The following is a 25,450-nucleotide window of genomic DNA, read 5'->3' on the forward strand; positions in this document are numbered from 1 at the left end:
GGGACACAGATCAGTAGAACTGTATAACCCAGTGGACTGTGTGCAGGGCCAGAGACATGCATAGTGCCCCATGGGAACACACAACCCAGCCTGGGGCATCAGAGAGGGCTTCCTGGAGGAGGTGACCCCTGAGCTGAGTCTTCAGTGATGAGTAGGAGTTTGTCAGATTGGGGGAGGTAGCGGCTGAAGAGTGAGGTGCTGTCCGAGCTACACAGAGCAAAAGGACATGCAAAGCCATCCAGATATGAGAATGTGGAGCGTTCATTTACCTTTTTGCCTGAGATTTGTTCCATCTGGCCAGGGTGGGGAGGAGAAGGCAGGGAGCGGGGCTTGGGGAGAGCGAGATCAGTGAGGCTGGGGGGTCAGGAGTGACATGGTGAGGGGCATGTAGGTCACCCAGGATCTTGAAGCCCATGCTAAGGAACTTGGGCTCCATCCCCCAGGCTTGGGAAGCCTGTGGTAGGGGAGGGGGCCCGTTAGGCCTGGGGTCTAGGCTGGTGACTGTGGAGAGGTGAAATGAGACTGGGGACAGGTGGGAGGCAGGTGAGCCAGGAGACGGGACAAACTTCAAAACTAGGAAGGAGGAAGCTGGCAGGAACCCCGGGGGCCCGGGAGGACCAGGGGCACATTCTCCATAGCGGCAGGTCATTCTGACTCAAGGCAGCTTTTCCCAACTTGCCAGCTCTCCTGGGCCCTGAGATTTTAGTTCCAAATGACTCTTGGATGGCTCTGAAAATCGGAGGGTGGGGGATGGGGATATGGGACCCCAAAGGAACGAGGTGCCAGCTCCTAGGGCCCCTCCTAAAATACAGGCTAGGTGTCCCAGGCTCTGCCAACATCACTAGGATGCATGATGGGGCACGGGGGTGGAGACCCTGGACACCGATCCCCGACAGGCCTGGGTCCACGTTCCTAGGTCCGTTTCCGGAACCCTGCTTCCTGGGTGTAAATTACACACGCTGCTTCCTCGGGGTAGAATGAGGACCGAATGAGGTGTTGCATAAAGCACGTGGCACTTGCCTGGCACATAATAAGTGATGAGGAAAGGATCGTTTTTGCCTTTACTTTAGCTAGCTTTACTTTAGCTAGCTTTACTTTAATCGGTATTATTTGCAGAAGGAGATTTACTTTAAAATGTTTGTTTTTTTGATTATGGAAAATTTTGCCCTTTCAGGAAAATGGAAGGCTGTCCAAGGAACCTCCATGGATCCAGCCCCACCAACCACCAACCCCTGACCGGGCCTGCTTCATCCACCCCCACGCTCCATCCACCCCCGTCCCTTATTAATTTAAAGCAAACCTCAAGCATCATATTATTCATTCATAAATATTTCACCAGTATCTGTTAATAATGTACAAGACGGTGCTTGTAAAGGAACGAGTCCGTCCAGGAAGTGCTCGCGGATGACTTGCTTCCTCTGGTTCAGGCTCACGCGGGGAACCTCTGGTACCAGGATGAACGCCGCCCCTGACGCCCTGGAGCCTGCGCTGGGAGGAGGGCTGTGCGGGAGCGGGGACCAGATACCAACAACCTGAACGCCCCGTAAGTACTTCTACCTCCTTATAGATAAAGAGAAGCTTACATTCTGGAACTGGGGTGGAGGGAGGTGGTAGGTTTCGGAGAAGCTTTACATGTTTGTTAAGAAAAACAAAACTCCAGAGGTGTCTGGGTGGTAAGATCGGCCGAGCATCCGACTCTTGGTTTCCGCTCAGGTTGTGGTCTTGTGGTCATGGAATCAAACCCCGCGTCGGGCTCTGTGCTCAGGGCAGAGTCTGCTTGGGACTCTCTCCCTCTACCTCTGCCCCTCCCACTTGTGTGCTCGTGCTCTCTCTAAAGTAAATAAATAAATCTTAAAAAAATAAAGAAAAAGAGGGATGCCTGGGTGGCTCAGTCTTTAAGCATCTGCCTTTGGATCAAGTCATAATCCCAGGGTCCTGGGATCGAGACCCGCGTCAGGCTCCCTGCTCAGCGGGGAGCCTGCTTCTCCCTCTCCTACTCCCCCTGCTTGTATTCCTTCTCTTGCTGTCTCTCTCTCTGTCAAATAAATAAATAAAATCTTAAAAAAAAAAAGAAAAGAAAAACAAAACCTCAATGAAACCACGAGTCCCAGGGAGCGTGGGGCCGTAGGGACAGCGGGGAGCATGAGGTCAGAGGGGCACGCTCTGGGCTCCAGTTCCAGCCCAGCGCCTATTGATCATGTGGCCTGGAGCAGGTGCCGTCCCCTCTTTGGCCTCAGTTTGCTTCTCTGTCAAGCGCCTGGCCCTGGGAAGGGCCGACGGACTCTGTCCACTGCGTGGTGCTGGGAGAGTTGGTTGGTATTCAGAGCCAGGCTGTTGGCGGTGACTTTAGGCAGAATAGCTGACCTGGCAAATGAAGTTGTAGCTGAATGAAAAGGAAGATGCGTCTTATGCAGCCAATTACACAATAGATGGTTCGGGACACGGTTTGTGTAATTAAATCTATGACCAATTGTGGGTCTATGGCTGCTGATGTTGCCACCGTTGTTGGAACCCGTTATCAAAATCAGGGAGGAGGCAGGTCACGCTGTGATTGTCTGCCCTGGGAAGCCTGGTGCGGCACCCGGGGAGATGTGGGACCTGCTCCATCCTAGCTGAGTCCCCAAAGGTAAGTCTCTGAGTCTCTCTGGGTCTCAGTTTCCCCAGATAATTCCTGCCCGGCTTCTTCACATGGCTGTGCAGGTTACCCCAGGGCATCCCCTAGAGAGCTCTGAGGGTTGATCTAACTTGATCGTTCACCCAACAAGGATTTATTGGGTGCCCACTGTGTGCTTGGTGCTGGGTGCAGTGCTGGGTGCTGGGTACCATGTTGAGAAGACAGATGGAGCTCTTGACCTCATGGAACTCCCAGTCAAGGGAGGAAGGCAGGCATTACTTGGATTAGTTCCAGGGGGAGGAGGCCTTGGAGCGGCTGCAAGGCAGGCCCATTTAACTTGGTCTGGGGCTGTGACACATCCCCACTCCCACCTCCCACCAAGGATCAGTGGCGGTGAGCCAGTGAGAGAAGCTGGGGGCAGCAATGGGGAGTAGCATGTGCAAAGGCCCTGAGGCAAGAGAAAGCCTGGCTGAAGGGAGTTCCATGTACAGACAGCAAGCGGGAGAGTGACTTAGGATGAGACTAGGAAAGGGATGTTGAACTTATCAGCGAGGCCTCAGAAGCCATGTTACGGGGTTCAGGGAGCCACTGACTTGGGAAGGAGCATGAGTAGATTCTGTTTCCTTAACACCCCTCTGACTGCTCTATGGAGAATGGGTTGGGCTAAGGGCAGGAGCAGAAGCAGGGAGAGTAGTTGGGGTGGAGGAGTCTTTGTAGTGCCTGAATAACTGATGATGGTGGCTTGGGTGGATGGAAGGTTCCAGAACCCTTTTGAGGCAGAGGTGGTAGGGCCAGCTGGGGGCTTAGGCAGGGCATGCAAAGGACACGGGAGCATGGATCACAACTCCCAGGTCTCTGGACAGAGTGCTGGGTGGCAGAAGTCATCCTCAAGGTGGGGAAGCTAAGAGGGGAGGAGGAGAAGACTCTGTGTGCTGGTCTGGAGCTCCATGGTGTCCAAGCCAGAGAAGAAGGTTGCCGGCACAGAGTGTGTGGTTCAGAAGAGGCACGAGGCAGGGACAGAAGCGTGGAGTCATCAGTAAGCAGGTGGTGTAAAGCCATGCGTGTGGTTGAAAGGAGAAAATGTAGCTCGGAAGATGTTCCTGACCTGGTCCTGAAGGCAGAGGACCCTCCTGCTGTCACGGAAGCCCAGGGAAGAGTGTCTCAGGGGAAGGGAGCCCTGGACTATGCTGGGGACGATGGGCACACAAGGGCGTCTACTGGATTTGGCAATGTGGGGGCCACTTGAAGATGGCAGGAGCTGCTTGTTGGGATGGTGGGGGCAAAAGACAAGAGCTGATAACAGCAGAGGCCAAGGGAAGGGCCGCAGGAGTCCTGGGCAGGTGTTTTGTGGACAGAGAGAGCAGAATATTTCTGAATGCAAATGAGAGAGATCTGGGAAAGATGAGACTTGAGATGTGGGAGAGAGATGGGGTGCCGTACGGAAGGGGACCTTGGGGGACCCAGGGTCCAGGTGAGAGACTGGCCTGCAGCATGTGTGTGTGTGTGTGGGGGTGCTTTCTCCTCTGCAGGAGGGACTGGAGCAGGAGAAATGCCCCCGGCCAGAGGAGGGCTGGTGGAGAGATGCGGAGTTTGGATCTGCTGCTTCTATTCCTCCGGCATAAGGGGCAAGGCTGCCAGCTGGCAGCGGGCAGAGAGAGTGAGAACAGAAGATGGAGAACAGAAAATATGAAAGGTCTTTGGGGAGGAGGAGCATTCTGTAGCTGAAATAAGGTGTATGTTTCTGGGGTAGTGGATTTCCTGGGGTGTGCCCACTGTCCTGTTGACCTTCTCATCCCACAAAGACCACTCTGACCTGTGCCTGGAGCAGCCATGCCTTGGCTTTCAGATTTTTCCTTAAGCAGCAAACCTTGCATTTCAACTTCCTTAAATAAAACCCGACTTGTAACTTCAACATATGTGCTGACGAAAGTATCGCTGTTCTGATGGCTGAAGCTGCCTGCCAGACTTGGCCCCCTTTCTCGGGGTGACCCTGTAGCACCCCCAGGAGGTCTGGGGCCCCTTTGGACCCGGTGCAAGACCCACTGGTGTAGGAGCCGACTGTGTGCTGGGGCAGAGCTCTGGGCCTTGATTTCCTTGTCTGTAAAATGGGAATCATATTGTCAGAACGGAGACAGAAGCCTGGACTACACAACATTTCTGTGTGTGTGTGTGTGTGTGTGTGTGTGTGTGTGTGTGAACTCCACTCAAACTTCCACCATTTGAAGAAGTTCCATAGCATTGTGTTTGGGTTTTCTACTTGGTGGTCACCCCTTTGCTATCTTAGTTGTTCGTCAGAATCAGGATTTAACCCTGATCTGATTCTAAAGCCTGAGCCAGGTAGATGAAGCCAAGTGTTTTCACTTCTCATCCTGGCACAGCGGCCCATGGAGCTGGTGCCAGAGCAGCCTGTTGAGACAGATGGACGGGAAAGGGCACCAAGGGTGGATTTGTGCAGGTGGACAACAGCCTCACGTCAGCTGCATGCAGGAACGGAGACAGGGTGGGTAGACCAGTTGTCTGCATTGTCTGTCCACTGCCCTCCCTCCACAGAGCATTGTGTGAGAACAGGGCTATGACGAGAGGCCATCAGCTGAATTAGTCACGATAAAGACACGACTGCCTCTCTCCATGCAGGCTTGCCCGGAGATGGGTGCCTCTTGGCGTCCATGTTGTGATGGAGTCATGCAGCATGGGCTTTGGAGCCCAGCAGACTTTGGTTCTCAGCTTGACTACTTACAAGCTGTGTGAGCTTCTATGGACCTCAGCATCCATCTGTAAAAGGGCAAGAATCACAGTACTGATGCCGGCTGGCTGGGTCTGAGGACCCAGAGGCGGATCCCGCAGGAACAGTCAAGAGGGTCCCTGGCTGCGTGCAGAATAGATATCAGACGTGAGCCCAGCATGCGGTGAGAGCAACGTTTATTGAAGGTGCACAGAGGGGGCAGGTGTAGAGTGTCCAGGAGACTCAGAAAGGAAAGGAAAAAGCCTCATCTTTGCTCGGGGTCTGGGGGTGTTTATTGAGGATGGTGGTCTGGTGTCCACGTCCTCACAGGCATCCAAGAGCCAGTTAGAACAAAGATGAGGGCCCAAGTGTTATTCCTTGGAGCCCGGGGGCCTTGGCGTTGAGATGTCTGGCGCAGGTGGTCTGCAGTGTGCAGGTGATGGCTCTGTCTGGTCACTCTCACTGGTCCTTCCTTAGGTGGTACCTGTTCTAGAGAAATCACGAACTCCTTGTCCCTTGCAAGGAGGACATACGCTATTTGCGTCCAGTGGCGGTGCAGGTCCCAGCAAGAAGAGAAGCAGGAAAAGGAGCAAAAGGCAGGTTTGTATGGAACCTTTCAGTTTCCCTGTCTCACCACCTCAGGGGATTATTGTAAGGATTTGATGCACGGTGGGAAAACAAAAGTTGCCTCTTACACCCCTGCAGCCAGCTGTAGCTACTTCTGCTTCCTCCAGGGAGGGAGGGGGCACAGTCCATGTCTGGGGGAGATTAATCTCTGCCCTGAGGCCTTCCTTGTATGGAGGTGGCAGCCCAAGAGCCAAGCCAAAAGTTCCAAGTCCAAGGAGAAACAGCAATTTCAGATTTTCTCCTGGGGCTCTGGGCTGCTAAGGATGAACACTGGGGGTGGTGGTCGTGGTGGTGGGTGGGGGAGGGTGGGTGTTTAGCGGAGCACTTGAGTGAGACTTTGGGTATGTTAAAGGCAGGCTAGAGGGAATTCGGAGAAAGGCTGGAAAGAGACTTAAGCAGGTGGCTCCTGGGGGTAGGAGGCCAGTGAATAAGAGAGGGGATGAGGGGGAGGAGGGGGAGAGGCGGAGAAGCTGGTGGAAGTGTTGTCGGTGAGAATCGGCACTCTAGAAGGATTTCACAACAGAGGTGCCTCATTTTCCATTTTAGGGCAGTGCAGTGGTCCTCCATTACCACTCCCCAAAACTTTCAGCCAGTCAGATACCCACATATGTCCTGTCCCGGAGGAACTAAGGCAAAGGAGCCACCATGTCCCCCATTTGGGCTGGCACGAGGCAGGGAGGAGGGAAGGACCACGTGAGAGGACACTTGGGCGAGATGGAGAATTTCCCAGCTTGGGGACTCAGAGGGAGAGGAAGCTCCTGCCTGGGCCTGGAGCCCCTTGATTTGAATACGAAAGGACAGGCAAATGCCTAAAGCTGGAAGACTTGGCAACATCGTTCATTCATTCCTGGACATTTATTGCACACCTAGTACATACCTCTCACGCTGCCAGGTGCACTGGAGTACAAGGTGAGCAAAACAGAGGTGGCAGGTATCCAGGCAGGTAACCAGGACGACACATGCAAAGCTCAGCACAGTGTCTTTTTCAGAGGATGGGAGTCTGTCCCGGGAGGAGTGGTGGCCGTGGGGTCATGTTAATTCCACGGACAAATGTGATGACAGATCAGGCACTTGGGGGGTCACTGGCTCCATGCTAATTGCATCTGTGTTTCTCCAGCCAGGGGTATCGGCTGTGATGCAATTAACACTGAGAGCTGGGTTGGAGCTGTCACTTTTCCAGCTGGCTGGCCTCATCCCACTTATGAGGACAGCGTGACTCTGGACTTTGCACATTTCTCTTCCAATAAAAACACCTGGAAAGTGTATGGCACTTTTCTTCTCACCACGCACACAACTTGACAGATTTTAAGATCAGATTTCATCATCTACTCCCCTGAGAGAGGAGGTTGGAGCTGGCTGTTGTGTTCAGGAAAAATACAGCAGGACAGAGAGAAGACCAGCAGGAATGTGCTGGGGGTTACCGAGTAAGGCTGTTCCTTGAATTCCTCCTCTGGGGAGTCCAGCCTCTTTGCTGGACTTTACCCCAAGGGGGAAACCCTGGGTTCAAACCCCAGCTCCACCTCTTACCGGTGTGTGGTCTCTGCCAAGACACCTTGCCTCTCTGAGCCATGACGCCCTTGCCTGTCTGCTGGGTCCAATGTGGTGCTTTATTTGTAGGGCGTGAGGACCCATGGATGGTGCTCAGGATGCAGCACACTGCCTGGCACCAAGTCAGTTCGGTAAGGAGCGGCCTGGGCTGCAAGCTCATCAGTGCCGTCCAGAAACACTCCCAGCTCCTCCTTCTAGGCGCGTGTAGGACTGCGTGACCAACCCATTGGGGTTGAATGGACTTTTAGATTGCATCTAGCTAGTGAGTCGGGGAGTGACCTAGGTATCACGACTGTCCCTATGAGAGTCTCCCAGGACTTTTCACCGTTTGCTATGACAACTCAGGCAGCCTGGGTTTTGAAAGAGAAGGAGGACAAAAAGCAGACCCCCCCCCCAGATGAACCGCCACCCACAAGTTAAATAGGTAAGAAATGAGAAATGAGTGTTGTGGCTCTTAGCTGCTGACATTTGGGGACTGTTAATGCAGCAAATGTAGCTTCTCCTGCCTGGTGCAGAGGATTGCTTCCTGTCTCTGGACCTCAGTTTTCTTATCTGGAAGATGAGAGGTTGGGCTACGTGGTCGATGGTCGATCGCCTCCAGGTCCCTCCATGCCAAAGAGAATGAAGGGTGGTGTTGTTCTCACCCCCCCCCCCAGGGGGCTCGTGCTCCATTCCAGAACCTCCATGCCCTCTCCAAGCCCACGGTTCTGTCCTTCCTGCAGTGGGGCATTGCTCAGAGGATGGGGTGGGGGTGGTTCCCCAGCCATTTCAAGCTCAGGAGGCCCAGAACAGAATTCCTCCTCCCGCGGGCCCCTGCCTCTGGCCTCCCTTGCTCACTGGGGCCCCAGGACCCATCCAGGTGCCCAGAAGAGAACTGCTGGCTATCATCCTGGGCTCTTCTATTTCTCCACCCCAAATCCTTACCCTTCCACTCCTAATATCTCTCATGTCCCTCCTTCCCCTCTCCCTGCCTCCTGCAACAGCTGCGTCCTAACTGTTCTCTCCACCAGTCATGCCAACCCCGGGAAGTCTTCTTGCCTCTCCAGGAAGTCTTCCTGAAGCTTGGATTCATCCCTCCCTTCTGCACTCACAACTCACTGAGCAACTTGTAGCTCTCCAAACACTCCCCATCTGCTAGTGCCTTTCCCTGAATCCCATGGCTGGGATAAAATCCCATGGGATTCATCCCATGCTTGCCTGGAAAATTCTTATTCCCCCTTCAAAACACAGCTCAAATGCCACTTCCTATGGGGACCCTCCTGTGACGTCCCCGGGGCTCTCTGAGTGCTATGTTCACGCCTCTGTTATAACACTTAAAACTAGGGGCCTGGCAGACCAGTACTGCTGGCCTGTGAACTAGTGAAAGCAGGGATTATGTCATTCTGGTTTTCTCCAGGGATTCCTGGCCTAGGACCTGGCACTTGGGGCTCAGCCAATGATTCTCTCACTCGCCTACTGGCCCATGCATCTGCTTTTGCACCCCACAGTGTTTGAGGCCTTGGGAATGCAGCTGTAAATAGGATTCCTGCTTCCTATTGGCAAAAGGAGGGGTCCGCACTAAACAAGGAATAAGACAAATACACCAGGTAATTTTAAGGAGAAAGCAAGCGACATTAAACCTGGAGGTACAGAAGGGGAGCTGCTGGAAAGTTAATGTCCGGAAAGGTCTCTTTAAAAAGGTAGGCTTTGAGTGGGGACCTGAATGATGACGGGAGCCCTTCATGTGGGCACGTGGAGGGAAAAGTGTTCCAGCCAGTGGGAACAGTATTGCAAGGGCCCTGAGGAGAGTAGACCTCAGTGTTTACTGGATGGTTGGATAGACGAATGGATGCATGGTACCTACTCTCTCTCTTTCCTCTTGGTGTCTGGATGCTGAATTGCTTAGGTGGCCAAAGCCAGTTGCCCCCACCTTCCAAGATGATAGCCTTCTCTCAGAGAAGGTGCCAGAACCTGCTACTGCCTGTTTATAGCCAGGAGAAGTCAGGAGCTGCTGCTGGCTCCAGGAAGCCCCTCATAGTCAGTGCAGGGTGTGTGTGTGTGACACAGACTGCCGGTCCCCCAGGAAGACACATTTTGTCTAGCTGGACTGCATCTCCTTGAGCCCAGGCTCTGTGGATGCTACAAGCACCTGCTTCACAGCAAACATCTCTGCTTGTTAATCCTTTGTGAATTTCTTATTTAGACCCATCTACAGCTGGAGGGAATGCACTTGACCAGACCAAATACTGGGGAGACCCCAGCATCTCTCCTTCGCACCCCCTCCTCCATCACGGTTTTCTGTCTTTGGAGCTCTCTGAAGGAGCTAGCACCATTAATTCGAGATTTCAGCCTTCCCCGCGGATCCCTACCACATCCAGGCACACATATATTTTTCATCTCCTGAAATGGCTCTAATGAGGGAGTGCCAATTAGCGAGTCAGAGGGCAGGCATGGGACCTGCCGCCAGTCACCTGCAGAGTGGCAGTGGCCGGCTCTCACCACCTCCACCCGGGGAGGTCACGCTGCTGTGCACATTGGCTGAGGCTGGGACCGAATGTCCACCCCCAGGCCTTCCTCCCCTGCTCTTCGGTCAGCAATTAACCTGGGACCAGTGACTTTCCCAGGGACAGGGGAGAGACGGTTGGCATGCTGCTATTGGGCTGATGATTTCTGTAGCCAGAGTTCGTGGCTGTTTGGGGGTCAGGTATGGATGCTGACATCTCGTGGCCTCTGGGCCGTGCTCTGTGCTGGGAGGTGGGCGATGGCAGAGTCCCTGGAACCAGACAGAGCTCCATGGTGTGGCTCTGAGCATGGCATTTACGTGCTGGACGCCTTAGTCTCTTCATCTGGAAGAGGGGTCGCCAGGGCTACTGCCCTCCTCCTGAGTGGTTGTCAAGAGGGAGAATTGCGATGCCACCTGTCAAGTCCCTGGTGTATAGAAGATACTCAATGAACTTGGCGTTATCTTATTGAATTCGCACAGCCACCCACCCCCAGTGCCAGGGTAAAGTAAGGGGAGACAGAGGCTTGTAGATGTAAAGTGACTGGCAAGGCACAGGACCTATCGTACCCCACCCATCTGACTGCTGATTTTGGGGGCCAGGACCTACAGAAGAGCTGAGGGAAGCGGGCGCTGGCTGTGCAGATGGAGGGAGCGAGGCTGACCCAGATAACCTGCACGGAGCCTCTCCGGGTGCTTGGTGGTTCTGCCCCGCCTGAGTTCCCCTGGTCCCTGAAGGGCCCCGTTGACCATCTGCAGCAGCACTGCCGTGGCTGAGGCCCCTCAGGAAAGATGATGGGGTGGGGGTGGAACATCCTCTCTGTTCTGGGCCCAGCAGGTGTCAGAGCTGCCTGAGCGGAGTCCTGGTAAATATTCATAGAACGAATGTCGGACACAGGCCTCCTGCGTAGGGACAGCTGTGGGGGCTTCCTTGCAAAGCTCTGGAATACATAGCTTCTCTCCAAGGTGGGGCTGTTCCAGTAGAGTGCTGATAAAATGTTTAACAAGCAGCTTTTCAGGAAAGAACAAAAGACAAACTGATTCGTAGCATTTGCTGATTTCCATTGTGTTAACATCTATCAAGGCTGGCCTCAAGCCACTACAGAACTGGGGGAGATGTACATCGTCAACTCTTGGGAGCAGGTGTGGACCATCTCCAGCACATCCCTACGCTTCTCCCTGGCAACTCTGGTGCTCAGAGCCAGCACCCCACCCTACCCTCCCTTCCCCACCTCCTGCGTCCATCCCCACACTCATGGCTCATGGAAGCCGGTATCTGCACCAAATCTCCCAGAGTGTCTGGTGTTGGGACACTGCCAGTGATGGCCTGTGGGGTTGGCTACAACTGGAGATGTGGGAGGTGGATTGTTCCAGAGATGATACATTTTTTTTTTTAAGGTTACAGACCTGCTTCGAGAATCTAAACATGATTGACTATTTAATCAAGGAAGTCTACCAGTGCACAAGTGTGTAAGGGGATTCTTAGATGCCGAAAGCAACCAAAGGACACTCTCAAGGTCTTGGGGGCTGGGTGGGGAGGGGATGAGGGTTGAGTCTCACGTGCGGTCAGGGTGGCTGGTTAGGGTCTCTGGACAGCATTTTCATTTTCAAAGCTCTCTCCCACCTTCACTGGGATGTTTACGGCATGGGTGGTCCTCGGGAGCGGTGCTAGCCTGACTGCCTGATGGTCATCATTCCTGGACTAGGAATCGGAGGTCCAGAGAGGGGGGGATACCCCTCAAGAGCCTTGTGTTAATAGTACCACCGCTGCTGTCTTTAGAGCACCTCCTAGGTACTCCCAGGTGGTCCTGTTGTTCTTCTCTGATTCTCATGACTATTAATTCATTATCGTTTATTGAGCACTTACTACGTGCCAGGCACTGTCCTAGGCACCTACGTGCCTCAGTGAACAAAATAAAGAAACCAGCGCCCACAGGACCTACATCCAAAGGAAACAGAAATACATAATTTGCTCGATTAATCTGTCAAGAAATTTCAGATGCTTTGCATAGAAACACAAGACCTTTCCTTAACGTGGGGCTCTGGGCTCTAACACGGCCCCCACTGGGTGTTTAAAGTTTGTGACATCTGCCCTCTGAAGTCTGTATGTGGCAGCTGTTTTAATAAATAGTTCTCACTTTTCCAATTCTGCAAAGCCGACGCGTTTGTTTCCTGTGGCTGAGTTGTCGCAACCTGGTGACATAAACCACAGCAACGAATCTCTCACAGTTTTGGAGGCTGAAGTGTGAAATCAGTACCCTTAGACCAAAGTCCGGGTGTCAGCAGGGCTGTGCTGGCTTCAGAGGCTCCAGGGGAGACTCTTCCAGCTCCGGGGCCAGCCGGCAGTCCTTGGCTTGTGGCCACATGGCTCCAGTCCCAAGGCTGGCACCCCCAAATCTGCTCTACCCTCACACCACCTTCCCTCTGTGTGTCAGACCTCCCTCCGACTCACTCTTATGAGGACAAGTGTGATGGCATTGAAGTGTGATGGCCCACCGGGATCACCCAGGATCATCTGCCCCATCTCAAGATCCTTCACTGAATCACGCCGGCAAAGACCTTTTCTGTTTGGCCACATAAGGTGGCATTTGCAGCTTCCAGGGGTTGGGAGGTGGAGGTCTTTTAGGGGGGGCATTTCTCAACCTACCAGAGCTGGCCACCAGAACCCCTGTTTTCTAGAGGAAGGTAACCCCTGCTGAGCGTCCCACGGCGGGGACGTGGCACACCTGGGATTCAAACCCCAGTCTTCACGTTCTCTCCCCCACACGGAGCAGGGGCACGATCTGCAGAGGAGGGACCCGAAGCTCTGTGAGCTGGCGTGACTGGTCCAGGCCATGGGCTACCGCGAGCTTTCCATGCCCTGAGCCCTTCCCAAGGGGCCCAAATTAGGGTCTGTCTGTTCTACGCTCAGCCAAGCCCGTGGGCTTTGAGCTGGTCCCCGGGCCTCCGCTTGCCATCAGAGAACACGTGGACAGAAGTAGGGGCGGGGGGGTTAGCACTACCTTCTGTTTCTGGAGTTACCAGACTTCAGCTTTCAAACCGCGTCAGCCTGGAGGCTAATTTTCTGCAGCTTCTAGTCGTTCAGCTCCATTTATTGTCCCTGACACTGTGAAAGCTTTCGCTACTGATTCTGGGCTAGATTAACTTTTCCCCCCGCCCCCCCAACCCCAGCCCCGGCTCTCCAGCAGTTTTTGGTCCAGCAATTAGGTAGTGGCGGGGACAATGTAGGGAGGCTGCGGCTGCCTTTCATTTGCTGTCATAGTAAATACAACTCACTCTCCGCTCCCAGCACACCCGCCGTACTCCGGAAAAGGAGAACACCGCTGAAACGGCTCCTCTCTCCTGCCTGACTCTCCACCGTTGAGCTGATCGATACAGTGTATCACCCCGCAGGGCTCCCCCGGGACCACCCAGCCTCGCTAATTGGCTCCTGGAGCTGGCTGGCTGGTGGAGGAGTGTGCGTGCGTGTGTGAAGATGGGTGTCCCCATGTGTGTGTGCCTGTGTGTGTGTGTGTGTCTGTCCCTCTGTGAGTGTGTGTCTGTGTGTGAGTGTGCATGTGTGAGTGTGTCTGGAGAGGGTGTGGAGGGTCCCTGTCTTCTCCTCTCTACTCCCACCCCCCAGGTTCCAAGGGGTGGGAGGGCCCCCTTCAGCATGGATCCGACGGGGAGGGTCGCTGGTTTTGGAAAAGGCCTCGAGGTACGGCGATGGCCATTTGTGACTCTTCCAGATTTAACTTGGAACTGAGTGAAGGGACAAGTAGAGGCATTTTAAAATTGTGGTTAAGCCTACGGAGGTGAAGTCAGACCGATTTTCTGATCCTGGCTCTTTTGCTGGCTTGCTGTGTGGCCTTGGGCAAGTCACCTAGCCTCTCGAAGACTTAATCCTCATCTGTGGAATGAGTCTAGCGCCCCCAGCCCTAGAAGGCCGGCATGAGGGTTCAATGAAATGACAGGTGTCATTGGCACCTCAGTGAGTGGCAGCCACAGTCCCCAGGGGAGCTGCCGTGGGGGGTACATTGCGGGGGGCATCTTGATGTCAGGCAGACCTGAACTTGGATCCTGTACTGGCCACCTGTGCAGCCATATGACCTCCAGGTTGTCACTCTCCACCCTCCAGGTTCCTCTCCTACGGAATGGGGGCATAACATCCGCCATAGTCAGCTGATGGTGTCTCCCCAAAATTGGCGTCCACCTGGAACCTCGGAATGTGACTTGATTTGGAAACATGTTTGCAGCTGTGGTGGTGTTAAGATGAAGTCATCCGGGATGAGGGTGGGCCCTGGATCCCAGGACTCCGGGCTTGATAAGAATGTCTGGTGAGGACACAGACATAAGACACATACAGGGAAAACAGCCACGAGAGATGGGGGACAGATGGGGGTGATGCAGGTACAAGTGGATGAATGCCGGGGACCGCCGGCCACCTCAGGGAGCGAGGAGGAGCTGCCGCTTCCCATGAGGAGCCCCAGCTCTCTCCTAGCCCACAGGAGTTGCTCCTCGCCCCCAAGACAGTGGCCAGGCTTCTTCCCCGCTCCGTGAGGTCGGCCTTGCCGTGGCAGGAGCAGGGAAGCAGCAGGAAGGAGGCAGCAGGAGCGTCTGGAACAGGGGCTGAGAAGCGTGGCCTCTGCCGGGTATGCACTGGGGGTCCAGAGAGGTCTTGCCTCCCGATCCTGAAACGGCCGGCAGTTTGCGGTGGATCAGCCTGGTGGCCATGTGGCAGGTGGGTCGGAGGGTGTATTTCTGCACTCGGGCTGTCCTCACAGACACATGTGTATTGGCTCCCAGTCCGGAGGCTGGAGTCCACGGTGTCAGCAGGTTAGTTTCTCTGGGGTCTCTCTCCCTGGAATGTGGACGGCTGTCTTCTCCCTGTGTCCTCATGTGGTCGTCCTTCTGTGCCTGTCTGTGTCCTAATCCCCTCTTCCTATAAGGACACTGGTTAGGTTTGATTAGCGCCGACCCTCATGGCCTCATTGGAACTTAATCACCTCTTTAGAGACCCCATCTCCAAATCCAGTCACCTTCTGAGGAAGCGGGGGTTAGGACTGTAATGTAAGAATTTGGGGGAACGCGATCCAGCCCATAACAGAGAGGGTGAGGCTAGAGGCTCGGAGGCTCTAAGGAGGCTGAGAGAAAACCCCATGCAGGAGATGATAAGGCCTGAGGTCAGGTCATAATGGGGAGGAGGGAAAAGGGGGAGAAGGCAAGTCAGTGGAGTTCCTTTCCCACATCCTGAGTGCCTCCTGAACCCTGTTTTGTGGGACTTAGAGAAAAGCCATCCCGGTAGCAACGGCCTCCATGTACCGAGCACTCGCAATGAACTGGCCGCTGTGCTAGGAGCCCGACCCGTGCTGTCCCATCTCTTCCCACCAGACCTGAGCAGAGAGGGATTACTATCATCTCCATGTCGTCATGAGGACATGGAGGCACAGACAGGGTAAGCCACCTGCCCAAGGTCACACAGGTAGGGAAGCAGCAGAGAGAGCTGCACGCGCAGGCCTGGATCTGACCCTCTTATGTGCACTGTCCTCAGGGGGGAGACTGTGTCAGCGCACAGTGGGCTGGTGACCACGGTTGTCGTCGCTGGGGTATGTTTGCTGCCTACCACCTCCTGTGGGCAGCACAGAGCCCGGCCCACGGTAAGTGCCAAATGAGTGTGTGTTGAGAGAGCAAAGGAAGATAAAGAATTGTATCCTTGCTTCGAAGAGGAGCAGAGCAGAGAAGGTGGGCGGCTTGACCGTGGCCACGCACACAGAGGGCAGGGCTTGGCGTGGACCTCACCCCCTGCTCGGCTCCTGTGCTCCGCTGAGCTCTCTGTTCCCTCATTCTGCAGGGAATGGAGAGGAGGTGACTTAACCAGGGTCGCAGCGCGGAGTGTGACTCTCCAGGGTCACCCGGTTAGGGAGGTGGTGGAGTGGGCCTCAAGCCAGGCATGTCAGTCCCCACAGGGGGCCACCTCGACTTTAACTGCTCACCATGCTTCCTTCTGGGAAAGGCCTCCCTGCTGCCTTGGGGCTCCTGCCAGGCCTCCAGGGCTGTGGCCCCTCCCATGGGCACATCCCACAGTGTGACCATTGTCAGCACACCCCTTGGGAGCTCAGGGACAGAACTGGCAGGTGCCCCAGAATGCTGCTGAGGGCTCAAAGGTCCACAGGCTCTTGGATTTTCCCTCCCCGGGAGGGCATTCCTGGTGCAGGGCCTCATTGACCCATCTCAGGGTTCTGGCCTGGGCCCCTCTAGCCTGCTGCTGCTGCTGCTGAAGGCGATGGGGGAGGGAGAGGGGTGTTTAGCACCGAGTCTGGCACATCTTGTTATTATGGCTTCTGGTACTCTCGTCCTGAGCCTTGCGGTGTGGGAGCCTGGCGTGGTGCCAAGCACCTAGGAGCTGCTCAAGAAATATTGAGCACTGGGGCGCCTGGGTGGCACAGCGGTTAAGCGTCTGCCTTTGGCTCAGGGCGTGAGCCTGGCGTTCTGGGATCGAGCCCCACATCAGGCTCCTCTGCTAGGAGCCTGCTTCTTCCTCTCCCACTCCCCCTGCTTGTGTTCCCTCTCTCGCTGGCTGTCTCTATCTCTGTCAAATAAATAAATAAAAATCTTTTTAAAAAAAAAGAAATATTGAGCACCTACGAAATGAGAAAGCAGAATATTGCACCCTCATTTTAAAGAGGAGGAAAGCAAGATGCTGAAAGAGAGGGAGCCTGCCCGGGGCTGTGCGGCACCGCAGCAGGAACGGAGGGCCGTCAGGAAGAGGACACGAGAGACTCTGGAAGCAGGAAGAAGGAAATCAAGTCAGGAGGAGGGCTCGCCCCTCCGTGGAGGTCTCCCGGACCCCTCCTCGGCTGAGCCAGGTCCCTGGGCTGGCGGCTCCTGGAACAGGGTAAAGACGCAGGTTCTTATGGGCTCTAGGGTCCCCAGATGGGCGAAGCTTCTGAGAGTGCCAGCCTCATGCCCACTGGGCCACTGGGCGCCAGGCTGCGAATCCTCCTGGGGCGCTGCTCAGTGTCAGCCTGGCTCTGCCGCGCTTATTAGGGGTGACTTGGTGACAGTAGCACCCCATGCTCAGAGCTAGATAATGAGGCCTCTTAGGGGCTGTTCAAGAAAACAGAACACAGAGCAAAAAATAATTCCGGGAATATTAGGCCAATATATCAAAGTGCAGCGGGAGCCCAGCTGGCACAGGGAGGCCGACGTGGGGCACTTTCCCCTAAGGGAAGCGAAGGATCTGGGGTTGGTGAAGCGGCGCTCGATGCGGCAAGGAGCCGCCCCACGCGGGATGTTGTGACCACAGGGGCAGCAACCAGGGGCTTTCTGGGTCCAGAGACCCCCGCTGACCCTGGGGACCGATGGCAGGAAGGGCAGGAATGGGGTGAACCCTGAGCTGCTGAAGTAAGATAGTCACGATCAACCGAGCCTCGGCCTCCCAGTTGGCTCCCAGGTGCAGCAGGTGGGAGCTCACGATCCTGCTGGGCACGACAGGAGCCTACCCAGGAGGTGGAGGGAAGAAGGCGCCACCCCATCTTGCCTCTGCCCTCCCCAGGACCCTCCCTCTCAGCTCACCCCTGCCTCATCCTCTCCCCCATCACAAGCTTTGAGGTGTGGACACCACCTCCAGGGAGTCACCGGCCATCCCTGTCTGCCTCGGACTGGGGTTCCCAGGACGATTCCAAAGCCAGGCTAGAGGCTCTGGCTCTGCAGGGACTGTCTCCCCAGAACGTACCCCCTGACCACCCCCCTCCTTGCAGCCCCCACTGATCCAGATTCCAATTCTTGGTTTTAGTGTTGGTTCAGTATTAGACCGTGGGCTTCTGGAGTGCCTTAGGCATGTAATCGTCTCCAGCACCCTGCGTGGGGCCTGGCCCAACTAGGGGCCACCTCGAAGTCTGACTGTCAGGTCTGTCTGCCTACCAGTGAATGAGTGGAGGATGGAAGGGATGAATGAGGGAGGAAGTGAAGGCCATTTCTGGCTCCACAGTTTGGAAGAGCAGGAAGTTGCATAAACTGTTCATTGATCCTTTCTTCCTCTCGGTGCCAATGCCTTGGGGATTTTCTGCTCTCAGCCTCTTGGAGTGCAGTCGTGGGGTCTGGGACAGGCACCCTCAAGGCCAGAGTGGCCCTCAGGGATCCTCAGCACACTGCATGAGGGGCCGGGGAAGCCTCTGTCCAGCCCCTGAAATCCAGCCCATTCCCAGATCCCGGGGATCAGAGGTCATCCTGCTCCAACGCCTGTTCTAAAGATGGAGACTTTGAGGCCCCTGTTGGGCCCAGGGCTGCCTGGCCTGCCCAGAGTGGCAGCATCACGGGTCTATACCCTGGTCTGTACCCTGTGCTCCCTCCCTGCTCGGGGCGGCCCTGCCCCTGGGGACAGTCAGACTCACACTCCGCGGACGGAGCCTGTCTTGCTGCTGGTCTCAGTCCTCTCTGGCTTAGAACCCCCCTCCAAATTGTTGGCCCTGGTCGTGGTCCCCTCCCACATCTGTCTGCCTCTGTCCCCCCTCCCCATGACGTGACCCCTCTTCACACCCAGCAGACCTCTGCAGCTCATTGTGTCCCCAGCATTGAGTCATCTTTTCAGGGAGCCTGGGGCAGCTCAGATTCACCCTTATATCTTTCCTTCCTCCTTCCCTGAGTGTTTATTGTCAACTACTACGTGCTGGACACTGGAGGTACAGAGATCAACCCCCAGTCTGGTGAGGAGGGTACCGGTGCAGACAAATCCCAACCCATGGAGGTAGTGAGGAGGATCTGGGCAGAGGTTGGGGCCACCAGAGGCCGGCAGAGTGTGCTGGGCTCCAAGCAGGGGCCCGCTTCCCCCCATCCCCCATGCCGGCTGGCTTCTCCCCAGAGCCGGGGAAGGGCTCTTTCTGCTGAGTGACTGTCATGCATTCAGTCCGTGTGTTCTCACTGCTTCTCGCACTGAAATGACCTCCTGTGGGTAATCGCAGTAAAGTGAGCATTTATTGAGCACTTACTGTGAGTGGGCAGGAAATATTCAGGACTCTGTCTCCGGTAATGCTCATGGCTGGGCAAACTCCCCAGGAGGAGAAAGCTGGGGCCCGTGGGGGAAATATTGCCTCCCACCCCCACACCACCGAGGTTGTTCGCCCCTCAGTGGTTGAGCTGGAATAAGAGGCAGGTGTGAGGAGCAGTCTCTGTCAAGCTGCTTCTCAGGGGCTCTGCCCATCCACCAAGGGCCCAGACGAGCCCACGTCCTCTGGGCCACCCCAAACCGAAGAGACAGGTCAGACTGTGTTGAGTCTGCTGTCACTCCTTGGACGCTCTGTCCAGTCGTGGCACACTTGTTCCACTGGTGAGCACTGGGGTCCCCTCTGTGCCAGGCATGTTCCAGGGGAGACTCACCTGATTAGGGGCACTGCCTCTGCCCTCAGGTGGGCTCAGGTAGGATTCTTCTGGGATGAGCTTGGAGTTCCAAGCTGTTCTTTCCATTTATGAACAATTCTTAATCACTGCAGGTGGTGTGACTTAAGCTCTTCTAATTGACATCATTACCAACTTTAATACTTAGCCTGTGGTTGACATCCTTTTCCCTGAAGCAGCAGCCTTTGAAAGAAAGGTTTTTGAAATCAAAATGTAATTACTTATTGAATCGGGTAGGATTGCATTCAGATGCAAGAGACAGAAAACCCAACAAACAGGGGTTTATTTTTCACAACGAATGTGGAGTCCAGAATTAAGCAGTCCAGGTGCAGCTGAAGGAAGTTGTCAAAAGTGCAGCCTTGTTCTGTCTTTCTGCTCTGCCATCCATGTGACTTTCATCTTCTTGGTTGCGAGATGGCTGCTGCACCACCAGACATTGCGTCCACATCCCAGGGAGGGAGAAGCAGGATGGTCAGTGCCTATATCAGGAAAGGATAAACATTCCTATAAATCCCCAGCTGGCTTCTATTTGCATCTCAAGGGCCATAATTGTGTCTCATGTCCACTCTGGGCTGCAAAGAGGCTGGAGAATTAACTTGTCCTGAAGAAAATTGGTGCTCTGGGGGAAAGAGGGAAGAAAAGAATGGATATTGGATGGATGGCTCAAAGTGTCCTCCTTCACTTAAAGAGCAGAATTAAAAAGTGCCACTATTAGCCTAACATCTGGCATCAGAGTCCCCTGAAGGGGAAGAAAACAACCTTTGTTTTTGGAAAATACTTTGGCGATCTTCTGAGGGTGGAAGATAAGACTCAGAGAGCATGAGGTGTCTGGAAATGGCAGATAGCTTACACTAGCAGCTGATGATTTGGAAACGTGGAAGTGTGGGAATGTCGAGAAGAGAAGAAAACAGGAAGAGAGTGAAGGGAGGCAACTCGCCAGCAGATTAAAGCTACGGAAGAAAGCTGTTGACCACATACTGTTTTAAGAACAGAATTTCTGGCATCTAAATACAAGCCATTTGAGATCCTGTGATAAGCAAACCTCTGTACCTCCTGTAGTCCTTCAGGGAAGTCTGTTACATCACAAAAGCCTTGTCAGTTATCGGGAGGGCATCAGGGCAAGAGCCAGCTTTCAGATCTGGGAAGGGAAGGTGTGGGAGAAAAGATGGGGGCCAGGAGGAAGGGTGAGTCAAGCAAGAAGCTGGTCTCCAAAGGGACCTGTAATTCACAAAAATCCCGGCGAGGTCGTGGACCTCCTGGGAACGTGGAATGGGGGCGTATCAGTTACCGACCGCTGCGTAACACGCCATCTCCAAACGAGATAACTCCAAACAACAAAAATCATTCATTTTGCAGCTTTTCTATCCACCTTGGAGGTGACATTATTTTCATCTTCAGCAGAGACAGGGTGACAGGTTGGGGCTGAGCATGGGACTGGCTTTCTGGATTCTCTCCAGGCGGGTGTTTGTAATCTCATTCTCTCTCTCTCTCTCTGCAGGATTATGAAGTCACCCTGAATTCCTGGAACATCAGAGCCTCCAATATCCAAACATGAGAACAAAAACAAGTTCTGGATATATATAAATGCATTTTTAATTATCTGCACCACTGCTCCCTCCCTTTAGTGTGGAAATCAAGAGTCGAGTGTACAGTATTTACAATAATAATCGCAGGTATGACACTTTTTTTACTTTGACGACAACTCCCTGTTTATTTCTGCATTTGAGAGGGCTTGGGCTAATTCGGGTAGCCTCTGCATTTTTTGGACAGATAAGTGGAAATTCATGGCAGAAGGCTTGCTGGAGGTGGGGTAGGGAAGAGGCGGAGACAGGCTTTGAATGTGGGTCACCTGAGAGTGTTCCCTATGAAGGGGAGGAGCAGTCTTTCCAGGACTAGAACCAAGGGTCAGGGGGTGGGTGGGGATAGCACTAGCCTTGCACTCAGCAGCCCCAGCCACCTTCTCAACTGGGATACAGGCCTCAAACGGGAGGAGTGCCAGGAAAGCCTGAGCAAGATTTGACTAGTAGGCGGAGGTCAGGGAAGGCTCCCTGGAGGTGGTGATTGCTGGGACATTAGGAGGATGAGCAAGAGTTGACTGGGCAGAATGGTAGGATGAGTGTCCTGGGTAGAGGGGACAGCCTGGCCAGGTAGAGGAACGGAGAGGTAGCCCATAAGGGTGGAGAAGAGCCAGGTAGAGTGGGATTCAAGAGGCAGCTGGGGAGGTGGGAGGTAGGCAGGGGCAAATTTCATCCTCTGCCCTGAGAAATGCTGTCTCCATTTTCAGAGCAAGGGGAAGCCAGTGGGATTGACATGCTCTGGTGTATTTTGTGCCTTGATGTTACTGTTCTGGCTACAGAATGAAGGACATGCTGGAGGAGCCAGCCTTGAGGAGCTGGGATGGGAAGTTCTGGGAGGGGTCCACGCAAGAGAAGGTGACCCACCAAGGAAGGGAGATGAAGATGGAGTATGGAGAGATGAGGACTTCAAGAGCTTCTAAGGAGGTAAAACAGACAGAACTTGGTTGTGTACTTGTCTGGGCAGGAGGCTAGGGGAGAGGGATGAGGGTGACTTGTCAGGTTCCTGCCTGAGCAACGGAAGGGTGCTGTCAATCCTTGAGGCAGGAAACTCAGGGAAAGGACTTGGATGGGGGATAGAGGAGACTGCTGGGAGTGCCATCTTGCAAACACTTAGTTTGAAGTGTCTTTGAGACACCTAAGTACCTAAGAACTTCTGAAAGAGTCTAGGCTCCAAGGAGATGTTGTGGCTGGAGATGTAAACCTCAGAGAGGGAGAATTGGACAAGATAGAGTGTTTTGCACAATGCTCATCACCTAGGAGGGCTTCAAAAGAGAGTAACCCCCTCCTTCTTAAGAGTAAGAACTTCCAGGAGCCCAGAGAAAGTTACATCGCTGGCCAGGGGGTGGCTTATCTGGGCCTTGGAGACAAGCAGGACTGCTGTCAGGGGTGGGGAACTGGGAGGACCACTGGTGAGGGTGGAGACTCAACTAAGCTGGCTCAGGTATGACCCAACTGGAGCTCAAGGGGAAAGAGATGCCCAAGGGCTTGGTTTGCAGGGCTCAGGAGGATGAATGTCCACCCATCCCCTCTCCCTGTCCTTCCCACTCAGGATGGGTGGCCTGGGGCAGGACCAACCTAGATCAGGCTTTTCAGCAACATCAGGACCTGATTTTTGGATTGTCATTATCCAGCTGAAGATATGGGGATTATGCTCGGGCCAGATCAGGTTGAGTTTGGGCTTCTCCCTGCACCCCCTAAGATCTTGGCCAAATCCAATGCATGCTTGTTGACTACCTCTCAGGACCACTCAGAAACACTATGCTACTGCTGCTTTGCTGCTCTTCCTCCTCCACCTTCTCCTCTTCCTCTTCCTCCTCTTTCCCCTCCTTATCCTCCCCCTCCTTCTTTTTCCTCTTTCTCTGAGCAACTGTTTTGTTTCTCTGTCATGAGCCTGGAAAACTAGTGGATGAATACATTTGTCCTTCTTGCTTTGGTCACCAGGCAGCTCAATTCTAGGAAGCAACCCAACTCAAGCAGACTATATGGGATGGGACATTTTATAACTTAATAAAACTCCTTTTTAAATTATATGTCCTACTCCCACTTTTCCTTTGTCCTGACTCCACATCTATTTATTGTATCTGGTTACATGTATTTTGAGAACAGCCTCAAGCCTTTTTTTTTTCTCCTAATTTGCTGGGGTAAGTTTTATAGAGCCTGGGACTAGGGTTAAGGCTGGGCTTGGCACTGGGGCTGACTGAGTCTTGGGGGATCGGGTCTGGGGACCCAGCTGTCAGCCAGGATTTGGAGAGAGCTGATGATGCTTTCACCCCGGCTGCATGACTGGGCTGCTGCTACCCTGTGCAAGAGTTATCTCAGTGAACAAATGCTCTCTCTGCTGATCTTGCCCATCTCACCATGATGGGCTGGCCCTGCTATGGGGACCTGGGCCTTTGCACATGCTGCTTGTAGCAGGGAGCACTCCACAGCATGGTGCAGAAGCAGAGAGCCCAGAAGCCAGAACAAGATCCTGACTCTGTCATCTACTATCTCCTGTGATTGTGGGCAAGTTCTTTAACTTCTTTGTGCCCCAGTTTCCTCTCTAGAAAATGGGGTTGGCGGGTGTACCTGCCTGATTGGGTTGTTTTTGAGTCCTGGTGAGTGACCTTTAGTAGTATTTAGAAAAGTACCTGCCACTGTGTTTGCTACTATCATTATTATCCCTCCCACCACCTGGCTGGTCTCTGACCTTCTGCAGGTGCTCAGCGTCTCCCTGAAGCCTTCCCTGATCACCTCTTCCCCAAAGCCAGGTAAGAGACCTCCCTTCGTGCTTCTGCAGCCAGTCTTACAAGCATCTGCCTTTGTTGGCTGTTTCTGTGTCCTGTAGACCTTGAGCCCTTTGGGGGCTGAGTTTGAGTCTCTGTGTGTGTCAGGTGTGCAACCCAGACCTTGGTGTTACAAGATGCTAGGAAGGGATAGAGGATCTTGCAGCATGGTCTGGGGATGCAGGACAGCAACAACAATAAAGAAGCAATACTGCCAAGAGCCAAGGGTACCACAGCACCACTCAGGCTCATACCATCGTACTCATAGCCCCCTGGAGGTGCAGAATGGAGTGTCTCTCCTCTGAGGGGGTGGGTGGGGGGCAAGAGTATGACAATGCCACCAGCTGCTCCTCTTGGTGGAAATACTTCCCAATCCAATTTAATCTGGATATCCTCCAGGTGAGCAAGTGACATCTGCCATATGGAGACCGTGGGCAGGAAAGATGTTTTGAATCTAGGCTAGAGAGACAGTGAGCAGTAGTGAGAGCTTGGGCTCCAGAGCCTGGGGCTGGCATTCAAGTCTGTAACCCTCCCATGCCTCAGTTTCTTCAACTGAAGAATGGAGTTCATAATAGTACCTCTCTGTTAGGATTTTCATGAGTTAATATTTGTAAAGCTCTGGCGTAGTGCCAGGTGCATGGTAATCATTCAATAAACGATAGCTATTGTTATCATTCCATATATTTTTAAGATTTATTTATTTATTTTAGAGAGAAAGAGACAGAGTAGAGGGGCAGAGGGAGAGAGGGAGAATCTCAAGCAGACTCCCTGCTGAGCATGGAGCCTGACATGGGGCTTAATCCCAGGACCCTGAGATCATGGCTTGAGCTGAAACTGAGAGTTGGAAGTTTAACTAACTGAGCCACTCAGGTGCCCCATCATTCTATATTTTTTCATGGTGGCCTCCGGAAGGAATCAGAGCTCTGAATGACAAGGACTCCTTTGGCCCTTTCTCCCCAGCAGGGAGATCCATGCCATTTGCTGTAATGCCATGTGGAAAAGCATCCGATGAGCACAAGGTACATCCGCCACCCCCTCCTCAGCGCCGTCTCATGCTGTCTTCATGCCATTGTCATCTGTTCTCACCCACTGAATGCCGATGTGTCCCAAGCCTATTATGTGCTATCTTATTAAGTCTTCATGACCACTTCACAATGACAAAAGTGAAGTGTAGAGAGGTGAAGTGACTTGCCCGGGGTCACACAGCTTGAAAATGGTGGCATTCAAAGACCATTTGGTCTGGCTCCAAAGCCCACACTGTTTCCACCAGGCCATGCTGGTTCATAGCCTGCTATGGCCTGTGATACACAGCAGGCACTTGGAGAAGAATAGATGTGTGGTGAACGAACGGATTTACTGTGTTAGACACCGAGAATAGAAAGGGAGAGAGGATGTGGATCAGTGTCTCACAGTCCAGCAGGTTTGAATGTATTGGCCATTCAGATGCTCCCAGAGTCTGGAGACGGCGCACTGTCGCGGTTGCTCGCCTCAAAGCTATCACTGTCTCTTTTCTTTGATAGCAGAACTTCCCTGCTTGTCTAGTTCTGGCCAGTGAGATGGAAAGGGAAAGCTGAAAGCTGCTGGGGGAGGGAGCTTCCTCTTTGACAAGAGAAGAACAAGCTAGGGAAAAGCTCTGCTTCCTACCTGTCCCCACGTGCTGCCTCTAGCACGGTCATGGGGGTGGGGATGGGCGTGTGCCTGAGCTGTATCTGCCACCTTGTGATCCCTAGAGCAAGGTCAAAAAAT

At 53.8% G+C, this 25,450-nt stretch overlaps 1 protein-coding gene across 1 annotated transcript in view; it reads left to right on the plus strand.

Annotated features, from left to right (window-relative positions):
- The first annotated feature begins 1,413 nt into the window (after window positions 1-1,413).
- Window positions 1,414-25,450, plus strand: part of LOC148107237 (uncharacterized) — a 30,166-nt gene continuing 6,129 nt past the window's right edge. Inside the window, exons 1-5 of the mRNA XM_087858324.1 lie at window positions 1,414-1,547; window positions 20,861-21,035; window positions 21,719-21,863; window positions 23,638-23,689; window positions 24,665-24,723. Coding sequence (XP_087714450.1) covers window positions 21,720-21,863; window positions 23,638-23,689; window positions 24,665-24,723 — 255 coding nt within the window. The 5' untranslated portion in view covers window positions 1,414-1,547; window positions 20,861-21,035; window position 21,719. The remainder of the gene's footprint in view (window positions 1,548-20,860; window positions 21,036-21,718; window positions 21,864-23,637; window positions 23,690-24,664; window positions 24,724-25,450) is intronic.

Source organism: Ursus americanus, chromosome 33 (assembly GCF_024610735.1).
Source record: "Ursus americanus isolate L20-20 chromosome 33, mUrsAme1.1.p, whole genome shotgun sequence".
Taxonomy (NCBI): Eukaryota; Metazoa; Chordata; class Mammalia; order Carnivora; family Ursidae; genus Ursus; species Ursus americanus.